We start from the raw sequence: 26,017 nt of genomic DNA, 5'->3' as shown, positions 1-26,017 counted from the left end.
TAATGGAAGATCCTTTCAAAGACTGCATGCAGCTTTTGAATCAGACAGGGACGATAAAGTACATATACAAAGATAATGGAAAATTTATAAAGGTATTTTTTAAAGTCATTGCTGAATGGATCAGTTCACAGTAAATATTGCAAAAGCATTTCTGCTGGGCATCTGGCTGCACTCTACACATTGTGCTCGATTAGAAACTGAAAATTAGGTGCAGAGCACAATTGCCACAGGGCAGGTACTGGGTTATTTTCCAGCCATTGCTCCCAAACTTGTGTGACTGAAGAACTCAGGTAGCACTGTGTTCTTGGGGACAGTCTGTCTCTTTGCAAAAGAGTGTAGAGACTTGCAGGAATTCATACAGTGTGGAAGGCAATGTACAAAAAATGGCCTTGAGAGACCAGTACAAATGAGACACAGGAGGACTATCACAAGGCCAAACTATAATTTCCAATTTAAAATTTTGCTACAGGAAATGCCTTATTTGTAGACAATCAGCTGGCTATACTTAGCCAATTTCCTGTACTCCAGAAGCAAAAAAGTGCTCCTTTGTTGTATGCATATAGGGGCCTATTTATCATGCTATGTAAAAAGTGGAGTGAAGCATTACTGGTGATGTTGCCCAGAGCAACCAATCAGCAATTAGATTACAACAGTTCTCTTTTCAAAAGATCTGATTGGTTGCTATGAGCAACACTACTGGTCATGTTTCATTCCACATTTTACACAGCATGATAAATAGACCCCATAGGTGTACAGTGTTACAAAAAGTATTTATACTGCAGTGATCCACAGTCTTTATGATCTGTGATTGCATGCAGTTGGGCAACTAGCATTCGTGCTGGCTCACAAAATGCTATTTTCAGTTACAGTCAGTTGACAGTGTGAGCAACTCTAATGCATGTCCACAAGTTTTCGAAAGGGCGATTTGGCCAAAATATACAAAAAATCTAACATTTATCAAGTATTTTCCTAAATTTCTAGCAGTTTTTATTGCAAGTTTTATTATGTCCTCCAGCAGATATTTTAAAATCACTCAAAAGTTTCAGCTCAGTATTTTTGTTTAGTGGTTATTACATTGTTGGTATTACTGTGGTGTAAAACTTACTACTGTAAAGTAGCTAATACAGTTAATTGGCAAATCGACTTTCTGCATATCCAGACCATTCCCAGCATCTCTTGCTTTCACAGCATGATATTAACAGCAGTACTTTGGGAAGAATCAGGAGCGTTTCAGGGGCTGCTGCTGCCCCTTCTCCGCTCCACGCTTTTAACTTCTAGCGTCGGAGCTGGTCGAGGAGGGCCACATCGCTAGTTCAGTGAGTGCTATTGCGCTCGATTTACTAGAAGAGCTGAATTTCCGTTAAAATTCGACTCTTAAAGTTACCAGAGGTGGCTTTTTGCCAACCCTGGTAACTGGCCGCTCCGTGCTGCCTGATGCGACAGCTTCACTCACAGTGCAACACTTCGGCAGGCTTAGATTCGCCAGGACAATTCTAATTCACTAAATTCCGAAGTTGCATCCAGGGCGCCGAACGCTGGCGAAGTTGCCCTAGCGTTACTGCGCGAAGCAAAGTTGCGCTATTGTTGGCTAATTTGCATACGGCGGGAATTTAAAGTTCAATGGACGTATATGTTGCAGCAAATACATTACACTACACATGAGCCCAGTGTATAGTTTATGTGCCATATGGTAGGAAATGTAGGGGGAAGTCAATATGGGCTTTGACGGGGGCCATTTACATGTACGGGTATGGGATCCATTATCCAGAAACCTGTTATCCAGAAAGCCCCGAATTACAGGAAGTCTCCCATATACTACATTTTATCCAAAGAATCCAAATTTTTAAAAAATATTTATATTTGTCTGTAATAATAACAGTATCTTGTACTTGATCAAAACTACAATATCATTAATACTTATTGGAAGCAAAACCAGCCTATTGGGGTACTTTAATGTTTAAATGATTTTCTATGAAGTTCCAAATTATGGAAGGATCTGTTATCCGGAATACCCCAGGTCCTGAGCATTCTTGATTACAGGTCCCATACCTGTAGTACAATACAGTGATTTCCTAAAGATTTTTTCTTTAATAAAGATTCTGATTTCACCACACCCTATGTGGGTTTTGTGATAAGTTTAATTATGGTTTTATGGCTTTGTGGACAAATACTGTTTGCTCTGTGCATGCAATTGTTAACTAGAGCAGAAATAATTGATGGGAAGTGAATGTTGTTACCCCCCCCAGCTGCTTTAAGAGACTTGCAGCTTCAGAGATGATGGCATAACCTAGGCAAATGTTATTGTTTCGAGATGGCCAATAATTTGAGATGGCGTTATAATATCATGAGTTTCCTATTGAAGGGTTTGTTCACTAGTTGTTTTCAAATTGATCACCCAAAATAAAGATTTTTTTCAAATACTTTTTATTTTATACAGTTTTTCCAAAATGTAAGTTTAACGTTCCTCTGTCTGATGTTTAAGTCTGGCAGCTCAGTAATCCAGGTGCAGATTCTGAAATGTTACCTAACCTAACCTAACAGTTATCTATCTACTTGATAGATTCCTAAGCATCATCTTTTTAATATTAGTAACTATTTTAACAATTCTAACAATTGCTTTAAATGAAATCAGGGATTCTGCTCAGCAGGGCCAAAGATAAGAAATCAATTTAGAACAGAGTCAACAACCCCCCCCCCTCCCAGAGCTGCTTTAGACATAAAAAAAACTGGCACACATAGAAAACAGAAAGTTAGTGAAAAAGTCTTTATTTCTGGTGAACTATCTGAAAACAACTGAACTGAAAAAAAGTGTTGGAAGGTGAATAGCCCCTTTTAAATAGGATTGTTTTACAATCAGCATTGATTTGTATTAGCTTAGGTTACATAAGGTACAATTGCCATTTCATTTCTGGATAATGGTGTTTTCTGATAACAGATACCATACCTAAATTTAATTTCATAATGTGGCATATATTAATTGAAAACACAGAACAAATCTGTGCACATCTGGTTATACATGTAAACGTCACCCCATCTTGTGGCCGACTTGCATAGAGGAAAATAAGTCGTTAATCATTCAAGTTGACACTTTGCTAACATATTCTCTAAATTGCCCATGGCTAATCCAGAAGACAAATATTGTCCATATACCGTATATACTCGTGTATAAGCCGACCCGTGTATAAGCCGAGGTACCTAATTTTACCTACAAAAACTGGGAAAACGTATTGACTCGCGTATAAGCCTAGACACAACTATGCCCTATGCTACAATCACTACAGCGCAAACTAAATCACTGAAAATTTGTCCCCCCCCCAGTGGATTTATATTACAGATATTTTTCAGCTGAGACAAAATATACTTTCCACTAGCAATTATACACACATAGACACACATATACTTTACACACACACTCTTCCCACAAAATAATCACACACACATACTATACACACAAACTCCCCACACATATACTATATACACACACAAACTCTCTACCCACACCATCATACACTATATACACACACTCCCCACACAATAAGTGAATGGGTGGTACGAGTGAATGGGTGGCACGAGTGAATAGGTATGTGGGTGGGTGGGTGGCACGAGTGAATGGGTGGGTAACATTAGTGGATGGGTGGGTAGCCAGGCACAATGCATCCTTACACCACAGCAGACAGCAAACAGTTTAGCCATTAGTCCAAGCTGCAGCACTGCAGCAGTACATTGATATCCCTCTGCAGCACAGCCCCTTACCAGGCGTATGAAGCCGAAACCCCGGTCACGGTTGATGAACACCTCACTGAATTCCCCCTCGGTGATGTCGATGGGCAGGTTCCTCACAAAGAGACGGCAGCGCTGCGTGTAGCTCTTCTCGCCGGGCTTCAGAAAGCTCGTGACCCCTCTTTCCTCCTCAACATCCTCCATCTTGGGAGGCATCAGAGACGGGTCCCCCTCGGACACCTTTAAGTGCGCTTGTTGCCTTTGCGGGGCGGAAACATCTGCTGCTGAGGCGGCCGCCATTGTTCTTTTCGATGCGAACTTGCTTCGGATTACGGTTAGCCAATCGCGTCTCACTGTTTTTCAGTCTCCTGCCTTCTACCGTATTCCATCTAAAATACTTACCCGCGTATAAGCCGAGGTCAATTTTTTCAGCACATTTTGGGTGCTGAAAAACTCGGCTTATACACGAGTATATACGGTACCATCAAAATAAAAAATAAAAATGTCTTCCAGACTTCCTATCTTGATCAAGGTCCTATGCATAAGCATCCTTAGGTCCTAGTTCCTTAGTCCTTTGCTGAAATTATTTATGCTGTTGGCCAGTGCCACATCTTCAGGGAATTAATTCCACAGCTTTGCTGCTCTAACTATAAATTCAGTAGTTGCTGATGAATCCCTTTTCCTATCTCTCCACATGCTCAGTCCTCTATATACACCTGTTAATTTGGTTTCCCAGACCTACTGTACAATTATTATAGGGGTGAATATGTTAAAATACCAACAGATCTAAATAGGAAATACATTATTGATGCATAACACTTTCACAATAAAGTAAAATAAAGCCAGTACTGTAACATCCACTTATATCTATTTAAACGGGACTTGTCACCCTAAGAAATCATTCCAAATCCTTTTCTAACATATTAATTGAGCAAAATAAACTTTATTAAACTATATATATTATTTTAAAATTGTTTCCTTCAGTTTTGGAATAACACAATCACAGCAAGCAGGCAGGAGTCATTTTGTGGACACTGTTATTAAAACAAGCTGTGTATTACCCGAAAACTTGTGTATGCGCTAGAGTGGGGGACTTAATGTATATGTGCAGTGCCCTACACAACAATAGAGCGTGAGGAGGGAACGGGGAATGTGAGGCTTGCAGTGACATAGAGAAAGTGCTGAATGGAAAGTAAAAGTAATAGACTGCCCCACCTCTATGGGGTAAATTTATCAAAGAGAGAAGTTCCGCCACTAGAGTGAAATGCCGCAGCTCTCAATTAATTTCTATGGGATTTTGAAAGGCGTATTTATCAATGGGTGAAAGTGAAATTTCACCCTTTGATAAATACGCCTTTAAAAATCTCATAGACATGAATGGAGAGTGGCGGAATTTCACTCTAGTGGCGGAATAGTGGAATTCACTATTAACTTCACTCTTTGATAAATATACCCCATTGTCTCAGTCATAGAGGAGGGGCAGGTAATAATTGATTGACAGCTCACATATTTAAAGGGGACCTGTCACCCTAAAAAATAATTTCAAATTCTTTTCTATCATGTTAGTTGAGCAAAATAAACTTTACTTACACTGTATTTATTATTTACATTTTGTTTCCTTCTGTCTTGGAATTATACAATCACAGCAAGCAGGCAGCAGCCATTTTGTGGACACGGTTATTAAGAGAAATTGTGTATCACCCCAAAATCTTGTGTATGCACCAGAATGGGGGACCTAATGTCCATGTGCAGTGCCCTACACAATTATAGAGCCTGAGGAGGGAAGGGGGGAATGTGAGGAGAGCAGTGACATGTAGGAAGTGCTGAATGGAAAGTAAAAGTAATTGACTGCCCCTCCTCTATGCCACGGGCATAGAGGCGGGGCAGTTAATATTTGATTGACAGTTTAGATATTTAAACACCTTTATAACAGGTATGGATGTTTTAATGAAATTTTTTTTTGGGGTTTCATATTTAATTTGCAAAGGACTTTCATTATGCAGCTTTTTATGTGTAGATGACAGGTCCACTTTAAAGGAGAAGGAAAGGTTAAAACTAAGTAAGCCTTATCAGAAAGGTCCATCTAAATATACCAGTAAACCCCAAAAGTAATGTTGCTCTGAGTCCCCTGTCAAAAGAAACACTGCATTTCTTTCCTTCTATTGTGTACACGTGGGCTTCTGTATCAGACTTCCTGCCTTCAGCTTAAACCTCATTGCCCTGGGCAAGAGCATGCTCCTCTCCCCCACCCCTCCCTTCTCTACTGTAATCTGAGCCCAGAGCAGGGAGAGACTCTGGCAGGAAGTGATGTCACACCACATTAATACTGCAGCTCCTATCCTAAACAAACAGAGAGTTTCTAGAGCTTTTTACTCAGGTATGGTAAAACATTCTACAGAATAAATATAGCATTCTAGCTTGCACTTTTGCAGCTAATCTATTGGCAATAAAATGCCTCCGTAGCTTTCCTTCTCCTTTAAACAGCTTTATAACAGGTATGGCTGTTTTAATGAAAAAAAAATAATTTGGGTTCCATGTTTAATTTGCAAAAGACTTTTATTATACAGCTTTTTATGTGTGTGTGTGACAGGTCCACTTTAAAATATAAAGCATGGACACTGTTCTTACTTATTAAGAAACAAAGCATACAGTATATGCAATTTGTTAACAGATACACCACTGCTTTCAGTGAAGGAAAAACATAGCCTTTTATAAATAAATATGCATACAAAATTTATATTTACATTTATGTAATGCAATTACTGTGGACCCTTCCAGACCAATACATTACTCCAAACAAGCACTAAATTTTTTTTTGTTTGCTCTGTTTTCCTTTTATGTAATCACACCAGAGATTATACCAACAACTTTTGGTCAGGTGTTCATCAGTTAGGTACATTGAGTTGGGGACCATGATGATGATTATACAGTGAGGTTGGATACTTACCAAATATGAAAGTCTGTGCATGAGTGGCAAATTAAAAAAAAAAACCTATCTATCCACATGATGTAATTTCTATTAAATTGGCATTATTATTCAGAAACAAATTCTTCCTGAAATATTTTGGGAGATGTCACACAGCTAATGGTATACTATAAGTAATACTGAGTTTAGCATGCCCGTAGCTGCAGATTTTCAGCCAGGTTGTACATTATATCAATTAAAAATAAATCACAAGGAAATAGAATTTCTTGGGCTACATTTGTTTTCTGTGCTGAAAATACAAATGTAGATCAAAAGCATGCTAGAGCAAATATTTCATACCTAGCAATTCTAGGAATGCTATGGACATTAAATGGCTGCTGCCTGTTAAAAGTGAATTTTAAATAGTTCAGAGCCCAAAACAGCTGATATTTATGAATATAAAGACACTGCTTCTACCCATCACTACAGTGATAGAAATTTAAGTCACTGGAAAATTAAGGTGGTTTAACATTACATGACAAGGCATGACACTGCAAAAATTATTCTCAGTTTTATCTTAAACAATCCAGCCCCCTTGATAAAGTTGTCCTTATGCAAACCTTTTACTTAGTTGCACATATGCTATGACTGAGCGCTAATCAAACTACTATTTCTTTTTTTTCTGTCATTATTTTTGCCTGGCCATGTTTTCCTAAATATTTACCTAACGTTAGAAACATCAAGTCTTCAAGCTTTTCTTATTCACAGAATTGATATCAAAATGATATATAAAACAGACAGAGGTCTCTCCTCTCTTTAAATCATGGATTTTTCCCAGTCTGATTGATCTCAATAGCCTAATATTTTTCATAATTTTCTTCTCATGTAGTAAGATCCTGACACGTTTAATTTGTGCATCTGTAAACACACTTATGTTATGACGGGAAAAGCACATCTGTGAATATGTTTTCAGTTAGATAATAAAACTCTCATAACACTTTGGTGCTCTCTTGGTGGTTCTCATTGCTCATGTTCTCTTTTATCTGTCTTCTCCCTTATTTGTCCTTGCCCTTTATCTTAACGTGCTGTGTTTAGCCATTGATTTCCCTTTAGGATAGTCCATTAGAATAGATAGACCTTGACATTTTTGTAATACCTTACAAGTAAAGTACTGTTACGAATGGACAATGCGACATCATGTGAGCAAGTTTGTATCTACAATAATTTTAAAAAATACATTTCATTTAAAAATATTCAGGATATACTAACTGTGGGATACTTTATAAGCACAACATTAAAAATGAATGTTAAAAAATGCATTAGGCCACAGTCTGTGTTGTCCCTTAACTTCTCAGAAATAATAAATAAATGTGGCTTATGTAATAAAATACGCTGTTTGCCTAGGTACAGTAACCTATAGCAACTAATCAGGAGGTGGCATTTAGTTATTACCTCTTAAAGTGGATCTGTCATCTAGACACAAAAAGCTGTATAATAAAAGTCCTTTTCAAATTAAACATGAAATCCAATTTCTATTTTTTATTAAAACATTCATAGCTGTTTTAAGCCCATTTAAATCTCAGCTGTCTATCAAATATTGTCTACCCCAATAAAAAAGGAATGATCTAACTTCAGATATATAAAATTGACTAAAAAGAGGGGATCTGACTTCCGTCAGTATTTAATTTTGTATAGGAGAAAAGAAGAAAAGTATCCCCGTCTTCTTAATCAGAAAAATTACAAAAGAATATATATTATCACTGTGTGATTTGTTTTCAGTTAAACCATTAGGTCACGTGATCCAGTATCTATGAGTTCCCCCTTTTTTTTAAATAATTGATCCCACAAAGTGCTAGTGCTTAACCTCAATAAGTTAACATTAAATAGGGTAAAACTAAGACACAATTAATTTTCCTTTTAATTATTGTGTGTATTTGGTAATTTCTAACTCATAAATTATTCATTTAACATTGATTAATAAATTACTAACAACCAGCTAAAACACCAATAAGGATGGTAAAGTGCCACCAATTGTAATCGATTCACATATAAATTACTTAAAGTGCAATTATAAATATCTCTGATTCCAAGAAAAGGTAGGAAAAGGAAATTGGTAGAAGGGTGGAGAAGTCCCGTATTGTCTAGCTGAGTGTTTTACTAACTGCGGGACCCCACAAAGGAGGAGAAGTCAGTGCTTCTGGAACTGTGGTCTCAATTCTATTTTAACTAGTTAGATTGAGAAGCTATCTTGTCTAAAAAACACACAAATTCCAGAGCACTTATAGTGAAAACAGTAAAACAAGAATACAGATGAGGAATCTCCTATAATCTGAGCAGAGAGAAGCGCCCAGATCACTATAAAAATGTTTTTTGTAAAAAGAACCCCCCAAGGTTTTATCTAAAAATGGTATAAACCAGTGAAAATGGCAAGCCAACGCGCATTTCGCAAAATTGCTTTTTCAAGGCTGTGTGTGCTGCCACGGACGCCAAATATTTATAATCTTTCGAACATGCGCCGGCGTCTTTACGCATGCTTACGCTCAGCGCAATGACGCTGCCAAAATACGCCCGCGTCATTACGCATAGCGTGTGTAGTGATGCGTTCAGTGACAGCCTTGCTATAATCATTATAGGAAAACTTAGCCTGACTTCTAGGGGATGTTATTATTGGTGGGAATTAATTCGACTAAACTGTTAAAATATATCTTTATTAATTGTCACTGAACGCATCACTACACACGCGCGTTGGCTTGCCATTTTCACTGGTTTATACCATTTTTAGATAAAACCTTGGGGGGTTCTTTTTACAATTTTGCATTAATAATAGATACTAAAAACCTATTAAAAATTGAGAGCACATGCTTAGTGCCAGTACACTAAACATTTTAACTAACTAAAAAAAATGAAATACTTATATATTTTCCAACCAAGAAAAAGCACAGTTAATTGACTTAATTGTTCTGTTTAGAAGTAGCCTGTGAATGAAGATCAAATAACACATGACTGTTTTCGAGGATGATCATGTGTCTAATGCTATCCACCTCGTGCTCATTCATTAGCATTGGCTGGTTTTTAAAATTTAATGGAATTAAGAAAATATATGCTATTTTTATTAAATTAATCAATTCACAGTATCTAATCGTTGTAGTGCAAAAATAAGTATCTCAGTAAAGTCTTTGTCTTGTGATGCACTCAGGAAGTAGTTAAGAAAATATGGCAACAGCGGACTGCAAAAGAACTTTATGGTTTACCATCAGTAATGTGTCTGACATCACAATTTCGTGCTGCATTACCAGTTAGGTAACCAAAACTCATACACAGGGAATCAATCTGCTTGTATTTATTGTAATTAACACTAATAAAAAAGAAAATACAAGTATGGGATCCGTTATCTGGAATCACATTATCCAGAAAGCTCAGAATAACAGCAAGGCCACCCCCAATAGACTCTATTTTATCCAAATAATTCAAATTTTAAAAATGTTTTCATTTTTTCTCTGTAATAATAAAACAGTACCTTGTACTTGATCCCAACTAAGGTATAATTAATCATTATCAGAGGCAAAATAAGCCTGTTGTGTTTGTTTAATGTTTTGATTTCTTAAGTAGACTTATGTTATGAAGATCCAAATTATGGAAAGATCTGTTATCCAGAAAACTTCATGTCCCTAGCATTCTGGATAACAGGTCCCATACCTGTACAGCTTTAGTTCAGGAGACATACACAATTAACATCACTGAAGACAATTGCAATGATTTTCATATTTCTTGCTTCTCACGTAATTCACCTAAGATATGAGTGCAATATGCCACATGCTGTATTTCTCCCTGTAAAAACTTGAATTAAACCAGTAATTTCTTACTAGAGATATGCAGACCCGTTGTAGCCATCTAAGGCATCTACATGGTTATCATACTGTCCACAGGCCCTAGAGATTTTTTTAGTGACTATTATTTGGATAATTCAATATACAGTAAGTTGAACTGCACTGAAATAGCTCCAGCATAGTGTATTTGGTAAAAAATACATCTCCTCTTTCCTGAGAATAAACAGGTTACCCAATAATTTCTTGCAGGTAAACTAGCTATCTCTCTAGTCTCTTGTTAACTGAGCATTCAGCTCATCACTACATGATTATAAACCCTAAAAATACATCTAGGTGGATGTGTGTAAATGTTACCACATCGATATTTATATTTACTTAAATGTATTTTTCTAAATTATGTTCTTTCTATCGCATCGTAATTTTGTATTTTCTTTTATGTTTGTTGATTATATATAGGTGCCGTTAGTACAGCAATAATACAGTATGAGTAGGCTGGTTACACAGGTATCTATAGCACTGTATCAGTTCTTGGATGCACCATAAAGGTGCAATCCACCCTAAAATCATCTCTCAGTCTTAAAATTTACTCTGGTTGTTAGTGGCTTATTACCCTACCAGCTAGACCTAAAACCAGAGAATTAAAAATACCCAACACACATACATTTTTTCTACTATAAAAGAGCATTATTTAACATGTTCCACATTTGTTATATTACTTGCAGGCTCTGGCTGCACAACAGCAAAAGTAGCACTAAAGGAAAACAGGATATTCACATGGGAATATTTGCTGATTGAATCTTATTACAGCAACTTGCTGACTCATTGCAACTCACATTCTATGAGCAGCAAAGTCAACAGTCCTAATTATTCCTATTCTCTAGGTGCCACTGTTAAATGTCAGCTCAGCACATGGGTGGCCCAGTTTATACAGGAGGCACAGCTACTCACAGGGGCTCTTCTCCTAAAACAAGGACAATTTTCAAAGGGACAGAGATTTGCTTTCATCAGTATAGGTAATTCAAAATTAGTAAATGGTTACTTGGTAATTTCAGTCTGGGCCTGGCAGTAGCCCCAGGGTTCCCCAGTGTCAGTAGAAGCAGTTGCCCACGATTCAGTATAAGAGACTCGATGCATTCATAAAGCTAATGAATAGCATCAATACACGCAGCATTTGTTTCTATTGTAGTGTGACTGCACTTGTGGTTTCGTTTGTAAATGACCCTAAGAGACTCATTTATGATTTCCCGAGCTTTTGTGCTTAGCCAATCATAAAGGAAACCGCACATGAGAGTATAAATCATGTGGGGTTTCGTGCCAAAATAATCTTGGCAATCTTTGTTGCCCCTAATGGGCTTTCGCAAAAACTCTGGAAACCATAAATGGACTCCTAAGTATTTGGCTGAATCCAGATCCTGCAATAATGCTAGGATTCTCAAACCAAATCCTGCTTTCAGAGCTTGTATAATTTATGATATAGTCCACTCACTTGATTCTTACCATGACATGCATAGTGGAACAACTGAAAGCACGTTTGATACATATGAATGAATACAATAGTCATTAAAATAATTATTCTTATAAAATACTAACATATTTCATGCAGCAGGATTGTACGGTTGGCTGGCTGAAACCTGCTTTCCATCCCTATTACTTTCATCAGATTAAAGAGAGGAAGGTTTTAGCTGCTGCTTTAATGCATATTGATTATGCTGCTATATATAGAGCAGCTTTTCAACCAGTAAAAGATTAGCATATAATCTATAATAAATTGCTGGCTGAGAAGTTTGTTTTAAGGTGAAATGCGTGGCTAAAAATGAATTGTTAATTAAGATTATATTGCAAGGATGTGCTGTTGTAAAGAGTACCTCACTAGGGAAGTAGTTACTTGTTTATCATAAATGAAGCAGAGCAAAACAATCTAGAAGCTAAACAGAGCAATACCCTTGTAAACTGCCTAGTGCATTAACTATGTGGGCTGGATGAACTGGAAATTCCAGACTGGCAAGTAATTATATTAGAAGTGTTAAGATATAGATTTTTTTCAAATATCACAGGTCAAACAAAGAGTATGTGATAAAGGATCACCTCTACCTAGTTGGGGGGGGGGCAATAACATTGCATATTAATTAAGAGGAGTAAGACAGTTTTCTTAAAGTAACATTCAATTTTGTACTTCAGGAGTCCCATACATTTGAACTGTTAAAGAAAATATATCCAGCTGGCCTATCAATTCAGTTGATTTGATAGACCAATTTGATTGTTTTAGAACACATGTGGTATCTATAATTGTCTGAACCTTCAGGGACTTGTTATCTCAGATCCCCAAAATAACCAGTGGTCTGGGACAGTAATTACTAACAGAAGGCAATAACATTGCATATTAATTAAGAGGAGTAAGACAGTTTTCTGACAGAAGGCTATAGCATTGGTTTTTTTTCTCAGTTGATTGGATCAATATTAATATTAATAGATGCTGATTGCATATAAGCATAGACTCGTCTTCCTAGCTGATTGATCAGCATTAGAACAAATCAGAATTCATCTATTTGTATATCTGATAAATCTGCCATACAGAGTTTCAAAGATGATATAGCTGCTAATTCTAAAACCATAGCACTACAGCAGAGAATCAAAAGCATACCATGTTATACTATGCCTATTCTTAACAGAAATGACAGCTGATATAAAAGTTAGGTTTAAATTGTTTACCTGTAGCTCTTAAAGTTCACACAGTAGATACTGCAAGAGTAGAGTCTGTTGTTTTTACCAATCTCCCAGCACACAGTAGATAAACTTCCTCTTTGCACTGGGTCAGATCTGATTCTAAAATACATTAGTCAAGAATGCTGACAGGTGCTGTCAGAGAATTATGTCAGAGATATTATGTTTTTGTATTGGTGTACTTTCAAGTTTCTTTATCAGTTCATATCATGTAAACACAACCAGGCATAGTATCATTTCAGGTCTTTCAATAATGGGAAGTGTTTGTAAATGTTATAGAATTCCACCCATACACGTTGAACTGCATCCATTAAAAAGGAACATACTTTAATAATGCACACACATATAATAAAAGGGAAGAGGCTCCTGCATTTCAGGATAATTTAAATAGGTCATAATAAAAAGCAAATGTGCAGAAGGGATTAATGCAACTCTAGACAAAAAGAATAGAAAAAAATAGGCTACTTCGGCCTTCGACTACGACTTTGACTTTGATTCGAACGATTCGAACTAAAAATCGATCGACTATTCAACCATTCGATAGTCGAAGTACTGTCTCTTTAAAAAAAACTTAGACTACCTACTTTGCCACTTTAAACCTACCGAGCTTCAATGTTAGCCTATGGGGACCCTCCCCATAAGTTTGCTAAACTTTTTCTGATCAAAGGAAAATTCTTCGATCGATGGATTTAAATCCATCAAATAGGTCGATTCGAAGGATTTTTCCTTTGATCGTTTGATTGAAGTATTTGCGGGAAATTTTACTTCGAGGGTCGAATATCGAGGGTTAATTAACCCTCGATATTCGACCCTTAGTAAATGTGCCCCTTAGTGTTTTTTTTAGTTATTTTGAAACTCTTCAATTCAGCAGTTAAGCTATGATTGGGTTTCTAGGTTCTACAGATGAAAAGATGAATTTTAAAGTATAAATGTGTAGAAAGATAAGTGCTTAAATGATATATATCAATACAAATCTAACCTCGTGATTAGTCTGTTTTTCAAATTATTTTCATTTGTAGACTTGAGAGATACATATTAGAGAAATTATGGGGCCCATTTACTTACCTCGAGTGAAGGAATAGAGGAAAAAAAACTTTGAATTTCGAATGTTTTTTTTGGCTACTTCAACCATTGAATGGGCTACTTCGATCTTCGACTACGACTTCGACTTTGAATCGAACGGTTCGAACTAAAAATAGTTTGACTATTCGACCATTTGACCATTCAATAGTCGAAGTACTGTCTCTTTAAAAAAAAACTTTGACCCCCTAGTTGGCCACCTAAAGGCTACCGAAGTCAATGTTAGCCTATGGGGAAGGTCCCCATAGGCTTAGCTATCTCTTTTTGGCCGAACCAAAAATGTTCAATCGATGGATTAAAATCCTTCGAATCGAATGATAAGGCTAAATCCTTCGACTTCGATAATCGAAGTCGAAGGATTTGACTTCAACAGTCGAATATTGAGGGTTAATTAACCCTCGCTAATCAACCTTAAGTAAATTTGCCCCTAAGAGTTAAAAAAACAGCAACAATTTAAAAAATAACAGCACTTATATATAGATTAATTTAAAAGAAAAATATAAGGTGTACTGCCCCATGAAGTACAGCAATATTATTGTTCTATTCAATTCTGAGCCTCCAATGTTATTTACAATGCACGAGTACATTAATGGGCTTCAGCATGTCACCTTCCTTTACCAAACTATACATGGGTTAATTTAAACAAATGCACATGTACAGTATGCTTTAGAAAATCGCAATAGTTTTAAATGTCCTAAATTACTCTAGTGCTAAAATACTTGTAAAGCACATTTTCAGGTATATTAAAATGAACAGTTTTTTTACACAGTGACAGAAGTAGTAATTTGCAAAATTTAAAGAGAAAACCTCCCCACTTTCAAAACTTAAATTGTACTGGGGGTGCAATAAATCTATTTAACTTTTTTTTTATTTCAGTACAGTTCTTTATGTATTTAACAATTTATTTGTAAATTCTTCAATCCAACATGTTTTCCTGTCTGCAGATAACAAAATGAAAGGAAAATGTAAACTAAACTGAAAAAACCTACTTGTGATAATAGATTTTTAAGCATTTACAGTTGTTGATAAATTATCTGTAAATGTATATAAACATCCCACTTTACACCCTTCTATACAATATTCAGTGTACTTAAAGTAGGAATTGTCATGTCACAGAGTAGCCTGTTCTTTATAGCTTGGATTCTGAAATTCTGGGTAATCCCATTTTTAGAAAATCTTTATTAGGGTGGGAGTGTTGAGGGAGGAGACAAGGGGACTTTCTATAACTGAAAGCTAATTTCCATGAAAAGATACTTGTAAGGAAACCATTTTTCCACCAGAAAATGTTGTTTGTCAAATGTTAGTATTTCTGATATAAAATAAACACAATAGAACCTTTGTTTTATGCTCTAGTGCCATCTTCAGGGAAGACCATGCATTTAATACTACAGTACGTTAGTCACCCCCTGATTTGATGTAGCTACCATTAGAAAATTGTATCCTGCTCCAAAATGTTCAATGTTTTGACAGCCAAGGTCAGAGTTAATGATGAGGAGGTGGGCCAATCTCGAAGTAACTTATATAAATTGGTAATGTCCATTTAGCTGATGGTGGGATGGTGAGAGTAGGCCAAGCTTGTCTCAAAAGGAGTGGGCTAGGGGAGGCATACGGGCATCTTTTCATTCCATCCCTACCCACCCCAGACCTTGCAGGAAGGAAGTAAAGTACCAGATGCCCTGGAATGGATTGAAGCAAAAATAAAATACTGAAATGTTTGTGAAGATTCTCATTAGTCCAGGTCATGGTATATCTATAGAAGTAAGTCAAATCAATTGGATTTGCTGTGTTTTTTTCCTTGAAGACAGTTCACCAGTCATCCAACTGGCTTACTCAATTCAGAATAACTTGTAAATCTTCCTTCGAGAATATATATCCTCTGGAGCAACATTCCAGAGGATAAATATTCTCGAAGGAAGATTTACAAGTTATTCTAAATTGAGAAAGCCAGTTGGATGACTGGTGAAACGTCTTCAAGGAAAAAAACACAGCAAGTCAAGTTGCTTTGACTTATTTCTATAAAAATACTGAAATAGTTCATGTTTATTGGTATATTTCTGCAATTATTACATCAATGAACAGTACCATTTCTTTAACCATTTCTGTTTTTTTAAATTTACATCCATCTGCAGCAAGATGCACTTTTCATTGAGTGCCCTCTGAGTGAATTGTGGCTAAAATTAGTCTGAACATAACCAGCTTGGATTAATAGATGTCATGTCTCTATCTATCCTAACTTAAGCAAAAAGTAATCCCTGTCACTGCACTGTTCGAGCTTCAACCAGAAGCCGATTTAGACAAACAGGGAGGTGTTTTAACCCTTGTGTATCAGACTGCCAGCAGCACATGCACTGAGACTGCAAGTAATTCAGCAGAGCTTGTATTTTCAATTTTTCAGTGGTGTGTGATAAAAATGCCTCTGCACAAAGGGAACATAAGATCAAATCCTTTGACCTTCCCAGCTTCTCTATCAGTCATTTGCATCTGTCTTTTTGTTAATGTTCCTATCTCAAAGTCATGTACATAGGTCTTGTCTTCGCTAATTGGGAACATTTTATCACAAAAAGCTAACAAAATGTCTGGTAGATAGGAAGGAATAATGCTTAATCACTAGAACGCAGAGTAATATCATACCTAAAATATTATAAAGTTAGGAACCTATGGCTAACACACCTTGGAATGCACTGGACACCAACATTGCATTCAAACGCTTGTGTATATAATGGGCTGCAGCTGCGTGACTTGTTTTCTTTATTCAGCTAACACAGTCTCCTCATTTACTGCTTGGCAACCTAGTTTCTTCTGCAGCTTACTAACTAAGAGCTTTAACTTCAGCCCTATAACCTCTATAGTTACATATGTAAGCTTACTATGCAGTTTGGTATGTGAAGCTTTACTGAAGATAAGTCTGACCCAAGTGTCAATGTCTTAGAAAGTTGTGATTTACTGTAGTTCTGCTTTATTTCATGCATTCTATGGACACTGAAATTGTTTACAAATCGGACACAACATAAATTGACACACACTATTATATATGTATATATGAATGTTGAATGATGTTGAAAAATATAGCCATGGATTTACTGTACAAGAATATTTGTGGTGGTGGTCTTGAGCTTAAAAAGTAGAATTTAAAGTTCAATGACAAGGCAAAGTACAATATGATACAGCTAAAACACCGCCAAAGACTGCTGACAACAGCATATGCTGAATCACTTATCTGAATGTACAAATCAAGTTACGCACATTTCAGGTTCAGCGTACAAGTGTACATGCCACAAGTTGCAGTTTAATTTATGTAAGTTCATTCCTCACTCCTTCATATAGCAACTTATGGGTTACTGCTGGTTTCCCAATTAACTACTCATCAAATAAGAGAAACAAGCATTTTTTTTTTTTGCAAAAATTCATGCTCCATTCTAAGGGCTTTGTGCTACATGATAAAAACAGTGAATTATAATTTGCCCAGTTAGAAATGTTGTATCTGTTTATTAGGATGCAAAATGTTTTTCCTGCACATTTATACAGGTTGTTAAATATTAAGCACCATAAGTGTGAATGTAGTCCTAAGTGGGTAACATAGGTTAGTGACAACATTTGCAATCCCACAATGTAGAATATCTTTTTACGACCAGCCTTTTGTGCTGTTGTGGTCAATGTGGCTGACATAGTAAACTTTACATCATGCCTACATGGACAGGCACACTTGTTTGTTTTGTGGCTCATAAAATAAAATACATGGTGCACTGCATCTCCATTGCATTGTGCATATCAGGACCGGACTAGCAATCCCTGGGTTCTGATAAATGCCAGAGGAGCTGCTGTAAGATGCCATAGACACTATTTCGTGGGCTGGTGCCGGTGGGGACTGTTTCGGCCTTTGTGTATTTGGAATGCCAGGGCCTATTTGGCTCCCAGTCCAGATCTGATGTATATTTATGCCTGGAACTGACAGAACTGCTTCTAGATGTTTTTTTCTCTGCATTCACACTGATTCTGCAACAGGTAAATTGGTCTTTCACTGTTCTGGGTCTAGCATATTGCTGTATTTGGTACTTAAGGGGGGATATTGTAAAGAATGTACAATAATCTTAATGCATATAGCAGGGACATTTTGATGCTACAGAATGCTACTGCAACCATTATGGACAATGAAAGATTAAAGCATATACATGAATAGGGAAACATCATATATGTGTGCTAATCCTTTCTGTTAATACAGTTATTTTTGGAACCCTTACTTTACTAAAACAAAAATAAGGAATTAATTTAATAAAAGCCACATATGGCAGCTCTTGATACTTGTGAAATACAATGTTATACACAAAAAAGGCAGCACTGGGCTAAGGAGCTTTGGCATCCAAAGCAAAGGTGGCAGTCTGTACATCCTCTCACTCCTTCCCCCCCCCATGGCCATCCATACCATTACCCCTTGTCCAAGATTTTAAAAATATGATGACTTATACTTTGATCATTGGAAGTCTCATATTTGTTCAGCTCAACTCTAAAATCAGTCCTTCATGCCAGGAATCAAGGTTAGTAGATCCTTCAACATTTGGATTAGTTACTCTGATATCTCTTTATACTGAACATCACTGATCTCACTGGAGCAAACCCCCCTGAAGTTTTTACAGGAAAAGCTTATGAAACACACTCTTGGCAATAACAGGGCAGTACTTATTTACAAATAGTATTGTATGGCATTTGCTGTGGAGTACAGCAATACTTAGAAACATGTTATTTAACCTTAGCTTTGAAACTCAAATATTGATTTATGTATCATGGTAACCTACCCTAAACATTTAGACAATCTCTGGAGTGAGTGCAGACTAAAAAAACTTCTGCTTCTTTCAAGTGAAAAATACTCCTACAATACTTGCAATATGTACCATATTTAATTAGCTAAAATAACTTCTGCCTCTTTCAAGTGAAAATTACTCCTACAATACTTGCAAGATGTACCATATTTAATTGACTAAAATAACTTCTGCTCCACTAGATCCCTCCTAAACCAGTTCACCCCCTGACAATTCGTTTCAGGGGATCTATTTTTATGATGTAACTTAAGGGAGATGGACATTACATAGGGACATTACATTCTCTACAATAGGATATGAATAGAGAATTAATGTTAAGCAATATAAGTATGGGTTTAATACTCAAATATGTCTCCAAGGTGTCAACGGAAAAAGGACAATTGGGATAGAGAGTTTAGAACTAAAGAAAAGAAGTGAACACCCTGGTGATTTGTATTTATACTTGTATTTGTCTTTTCTTCCTCCATGTCTCGTGGTCTTTCTAGCATTTGAATGAACACACTGTATGGAAAACTTGTTTTATTTTTGTAAAAAGAACGTTGAGATGTTATTTTTGTGGATGCTATATAAACCAAAAATAAAGATTATATATATATATATATATATATAAAAAAAAAAAATAACTTCTGCTTCTTTTAAGTGAAAAATTCTTCTACATTACTTGCAATATGTACCATGTTTAATTTTATTTCCAGTAAGCTTAAATAAAGGTAGTGGCTCAAAAATATGCATATAGTGTAACCCTGAAACAATGACACCATCATGCGCTACTAGTACTATTTTTTTTTTTAAAACAAATTAAGATATAACCATAGGGTAATGTCAGGCCGGATTATTTTATGGCAGCCATTAAATGGGAAGTTTAAGGAACTGTCAAAAACATTTTAACCTTGAAAACAACTAGCAAAAATAGTGGTGTATTAAACAAGCGGTGTATTAATGCTTATGCATGATTCCAACCAGAATCTAATATTATGTCCAAAATGGTTTATTTATCAAAGTGTGCATTGTATTCCATAGCACCAAACATGACATTTTGTTTTATAATTTCACACCATATTTTGGAAATTTTGTAGGATGCCTTTGAGGTTATGGGGCAAATTCACTAAGATTCGAAGTTGCGGCAGGCGCAACTTCGCCGCACTTCGCCAGGCGTAGTTTCGCCAGCGCTCCGCAAATTCACTAAAATCCGAAGTTGCGCTCAGGGGTAGCGTAAGTTTGCGAAGTTGCGCTAGCGTTGATTCGCTATGTAAAGCGAAGTTACGCTAGCGAAGGCTAATTTGCATACGGCGCCAAATTCAAATTTCAATGTAGGAATACGTATCAGCACTACAAATGCCTGGAAAACCTTCAAATCATCAAATAAAAATTTTATTTTGCCCTACACATGTGCCCACTGTCTAGGTAAGTTGCCATGAGTCAGGAAATGTAGGGGGGAAGGAGGGGAGCCCCAAAAATTTTTTCGATCTTTTTCACCCATAATGTAGAAAACACGCCAGCGTTTTTTGCGACTTAGAAAAAATTTTGACTTTTTTTGAAACAATCCCTATCTAATCTATTGCGCTTCGCCAGGTCTGAGGTGGCGAAGGAAGTCTAGCGTAAAAGGTAGCATTCAGTACACTGCGCAAGTTGAATTTGCGTAGTTACGTTGCTAGCGAAAATTCGCCAGGCGTAAGGGTGCGAAGTAACACTAGCGAAACTACGCCAGCGTTCGTTAGTGAATTTGCGCAGTAACAAAAATGCCAAATGCTAGCGAATTAACGCTAGCGTTCGGCGCATCGGCGCTTAGTGAATTTGCCCCATTGTGTAGCCATAATCTATAGACAACCTGATGCAGATCTATATAACCTACAGATCATATTAAAGCCGACCTGTCACCCACACATAAAAAGCTGTATAATGAAAGTCCTTTGCAAAATAAACATGGAACCCAAATTCTTTTTTTTATTGAAGCATTCATAGCTGTTATGAAGCTGTTTAAATATGTGAGTTGTCAATCAAATATTACCTGCCCCTCCTCTATGCCTGAGACATAGAGGTGGGGCAGTCTATTACTTTCACTTTCTAGATGTCACTGCGCTCCTCACATTTCCCCTTCCCTCCTCACGCTCTATAATTGTGTAGGGCCCTGCACATGGGTATTAAGTCCCCCATTCTGGTGCATACACTTAATGCCATTTATTGCATAACACCCTTTGTGCTCCAGAATGGACAGAAACAGCACTTGGAGGTGTTATATCAGAGTTCCCTTGGATACACATAGTTTGCATGTCAGTCAAAAATACAAGCTACGAAGCAAGAACAGTCACATGAATTAAAAATGGAACTACCTTGTGATCAGCTGTATGTAGCACAAGGCAATATTCATCCTACTGAATTATTTTAATCCAGACATATTTTTTTCTTTGCAAGTTAATATTTGCTTTAATTGTTTCTCCCAACCTGTCTCTTTCTCTACATATCTACTTATCATATTTGTCAGTCCAATGCAAGCAGATCAGAGAAATCGTAGTCAAACACTCTCAGTTAGGAGACATCATATTACAAATTATTGACGGTCTATAACAATTATAGGAATATGTTATATATATATATATATATATATATATATATATATATATATATATATATATATATATATATATATATATATATATATATACACACACACACATTGCCCTACTCTTCTAATCTCTAGTCTTGCTGCTGCTACTGTTTAAGATATAATGATAACTAACCTTCAACACTGACAGGTGTCTAACCTGCACTGCAATTTAACCCCTCTGCAATACTGTCTCCCTACTGCTTCTGCTACAGTATCCACGATTTACTACTTATACCAAATGTGTCTTGTGCTTCTCCTCCTGCTAGATTGTAAGATTGTGAACTGGGCCCTTGCACTGCAAATATAGGTGTTACTCTTCCACTCCACAGCATCTTAATAAGTATATGTAAATGAGTTTAGAATAGATGTAAGTTTACAGTTCGGTTTACACCAATGATAAGCTGTGTGTTTGTCAACTTCTTGCCTGAAATTAAAATCTGCAGTTATTTTACTTTGCCTATCGCGAGATCTGTCAGTACCTGCTGTTTTTTTCTTAGTTGAATACCTCCACCTCGAGCTGTAGGTCTGGTGTATGAGTACCTCGACCCCACGTGTAGACGTGGTGAGATTATATACTTTGGCTAAGAACCGGAATTCCCTTTTTCCAATATTGTGTTTTTACTCCAAAGATACAGAGTAGTTCTGGTGTAAAAGGCTGTGTGTACAGTGAGATCTAGTTAATCACAGCCTGGTTGGATTCCCATGGCAGCTTCTTATGACCTTGGGCAGGAGTAGACTGTGCCACTGAAAGTTTGTGGCCAGCGCTACATAAAACAAGCAATGTAAAATGAGAATCCATAACAATAGTTAAATAAACACACAAATGCCTGATTTTATGGTGTTAGTGGAGGGGGAAAGGGCAACTGCAAGTTATTCTGCTTCAGCATCTCTAGATTAATGTGAGAAAATTAGTAAAACAAAATCAAGATGATTTGTTTTTAAATACAAAAATGACATATCAAAAGACACCAAAAAATGTGTTAAGGTCCCCATAGACGCAAAGATTTTTTTTGCAGAATGACCGATTTTAGCGAAGTCCGTCCAATCCTTCGAAATTATCGTGCGGTTAGTGGGATTCGAACGATCATAAATCTTACGATTTTTCGGCCGACATCTGTCAGTAAATTGATCGGCCAGGTTAAAAAATCTTTATCAGTCCCAGTGCAGGGTTTGCAGGGACAAGCAGGCAGCTACCCTTTGTTTTTCTGGCAATATCACCTGCAATGGTCTTTTTAGTTGATGGACAATTCGAGATAATCGTGGTCTCACAATGATGATCGGATCTTTTAAAAATCTATGGCCAGCTTTACATTAAGAAATGTGTTTCTTCAGATGTGGAGGTGTGTCACATAACAGTAACACAGTATAACAACCGAAATGATAATTATCTGTCATATGTAAGATCCAACCAGATTCCGCTACCTGAAGCACAAGCCAGGGAGCACTTCTGTATGCAGACCTCAGTGGAGTCCTGTACTTACTGTCTTGCATAGGACATTGTTGCAAGAATTATTAGAATGTGTCCAGGATAATAGTAAATTAACCCGAATTATTTCTGAAAAACTTATATTTCAGCATAGAAGGGTACATTAAGCGTAATTTACAAAATGTGCAAAAACTTTTTTTCACACTTTTCCACCCTGCCTTAGAGTTCTGCTCGTGTCCATTTTTTGGGACCCGTACCTGACCTGTACCTGCAACCTGCAATCCGCAACCCAGACCCGCATTCTTACCCGCTTGGAACCGCTACCCGACCCTACCCGCAAGTACCTTATCCGCAACCCGGACCCGCTGACCATCAAGAATCAGGAAGTGCTGTCATGGTAAACAGAAGTGACATCATCGGATGTAGACGTAATCAGAAAAAAGGAGTCAATATCGCTATTGAGAAGACCCACGGCCCAACCCGCAAACCCACAGAAACGCCGACCCGCGTCTTTACCCGCACCTGGAGCTTCTACCCGCAGGGTACTGCAGGTTTTTGCGGGTAACCTGCGGGTACCCCACTCGCTGTAGGACTCTACCCTGCCTTGCACTTAGACCAAGCACATCCCCATGAATACAGCACTGTATACCTTACCAACTACCTTACACCAACCCAACACTACTACACTCTGCACTTCATGCTGGATTTTAAATCCAGTGAATTACTAAGAGACATAATTTTACACTTGTCAGAGCTCTTGCACATTTACTTATGCCTCTAATTCTAAGGCATAAGTAAATAAGCCCTATTATTTTTTATAATGTGTTTTTTCAGTGTAGGAACTTACTTGCTGTTACAATGTGCACAAGAATATTAATATAACTCTGGTAGTGTGAAAAAGTGACAAATGTAAGGATACATTTTATGGTATACTGTAAGCTCTTATGTATTAGAAATATACAAATATAAATAGATAAATATTAACATGTATGGCAGAAAAAATCTATATTACCCTTCTTTATGCAAACTGGGTAGTGTTAGCTGTAAAAATGTTATTGTGGCTAAACAGTATATGGTGTAATGTAACTTGTATTATAGCAGCAAAGATTTTACACTTGGGCTCCTGTTAAAGGGATTGTATCACATTTTGTGCCATCCAGAGCAACCAACTTTGGAATAGCAATTTTATTTTTTAAATGTATGTATTTTTGGTGGGGCACCTGTCCAATGCTTCCATATTCAACTTGTTAGATAGCACTGAAAGTGGACTTGCTACCTAGTTTCCCTTATGGAAACCCTCAGCAACCCAACTTCCTAAGCCCTCCATACTGAGTAATTCCAAGAATTTTGAGTGGCTGTATCACTGAAAATATTGTGTAAAAAGTTTATGTGTGGGGGAAGGTTTACCCTGGGGATGACATGCATATTATTTTTAAAATTCCTTTCAATCAGAATTCCTATACTGTAAGTAAAGGTGCATACGGCTCCTTAGATGCAGGCTAAAAACGTATACCAAATAGGTGTTTATCATTATAACAAAAGGCATTTGACATGGGCGACCTGTAAAAGATGTATTCACAGTACTGCCAAAAATGTAAATACAATCAGTCTACTCTATTACACATGACTTTAGTTTACTAAACTAAAATTCCAAACCACAAAATTCACAGAATGCCTTAGCTCACAGTGTCTTTAGACTTTGGACAATTTGCTATTCCATACACAACAATATTTTATTCCCTTAAATTAAAAAGTCATAGAAAAGCATGTGTATGTGTGTATGTATAATTAGTAACTGGAAAATCCAGGGTAAGGAGCTGTAACTATATTTAACCTAATTTTGCCTCTTACCTCTCAGGTTCATATCCTGCCTGCAGCCGGGTGGCGCTGTACCTCTGTGCTGCGGTCTCATGCCCATGGAGATGACCACTGTGTATAGGGGAGCAACCGTTGATCATTGAGCACCTATGTGAATTGTGAGATGGTGAAATTGGGGGTTCCTTCACATCACCTACTATAAGCCGGTAATCATAGTGTCCTTGCTGGTCATCTTCCTCATACCTGTACCCATCCATACCCAGGGACAGCACAGTCGCTGATGAGAATTGCTGCAGAAGAAATGACTGAGAGTCACTTGCACATCCTAAGAAGCTGTAAATAAAACAATCTTAGAGATGGTTTAAGACGTCTTGCAAAGTGCTGTTACCAACCTACAAGTTGCAAAACAGGTTTCCCAGACTTCATTCACAGCAGAGAGTTGGCTTGGTTCTCTGAGCTGTACAGTTTCTCTATCTGTCAAAGAGGATCTGAGTATTTAACATGCAGATAGCTAGGGAATTTGCACACTTGCAGATTCCCTGCCCCCTTTCTCCCTGCGTGCATCTGTCTCCAGGAGCTGTCTCCACCCAGAGGACACATTGTGAGAGTTGCACAGGGGACCAGAAAGTGTCCTGCCTCCTCTCGGTACTTTTATCACAGGACCCAGGCCTCGCAACTTCTGCTGACGTTTGCTGGATAGTGCGTGTTACTGAACGCACAACTGATATGTATATTCAGCTCTTCTGAAATCATTCTGTTATTGTGAAAGCTATCAGTGTTGTAATGTACTGCTTACTGTTTCCCGAGTGCAACTGACAGGGTTAATGCATTAACAACAGTCTTTCAGGATTAATGCTTTTATATTTATACATATACACTCTCACACATGCAAAGCTGGTGAATTACAGCATCTGGTACAATATCAGAAATTACTATAGGACATATAATGGAAGAGATTAATACATCCAGAGGTAAAAATATCCCATAGGATCATTTGAATGTTCATAGGATCAAGCATGCTGCAACATGTTCCAGGCAAATATAGAATTACCATAAACGATACTGAGTAAAATCACTTATGACAAGCATGCCGTAGGACTG

General features: G+C 37.1%; 1 protein-coding gene across 3 annotated transcripts in view; it reads right to left on the bottom strand.

Annotated features, from left to right (window-relative positions):
• Positions 1-25,399, bottom strand: part of impdh1.L (IMP (inosine 5'-monophosphate) dehydrogenase 1) — a 79,027-nt gene extending 53,628 nt beyond the window's left edge. For 2 of the 3 annotated variants that reach the window (XM_041584966.1, XM_018250735.2), the window contains exons 1-2: positions 25,313-25,357; positions 24,950-25,206 (exon numbers count right to left, since the gene is read on the bottom strand). In XM_041584966.1, coding sequence (XP_041440900.1) covers positions 24,950-25,206; positions 25,313-25,342 — 287 coding nt within the window. In that variant the 5' untranslated portion in view covers positions 25,343-25,357. Of the gene's footprint in view, positions 1-24,949; positions 25,207-25,308 lie in introns of all 3 variants that reach the window. The other variant, XM_041584967.1, reaches the window with a different exon arrangement.
• Positions 25,400-26,017: the final 618 nt, after the last annotated feature.

Source organism: Xenopus laevis, chromosome 3L (genome assembly GCF_017654675.1).
Source record: "Xenopus laevis strain J_2021 chromosome 3L, Xenopus_laevis_v10.1, whole genome shotgun sequence".
Lineage (NCBI taxonomy): Eukaryota > Metazoa > Chordata > Amphibia > Anura > Pipidae > Xenopus > Xenopus laevis.
The sequence above is the reverse complement of the archived record's forward strand: the minus strand, read 5'-3'. Positions and strand labels throughout refer to the sequence as shown.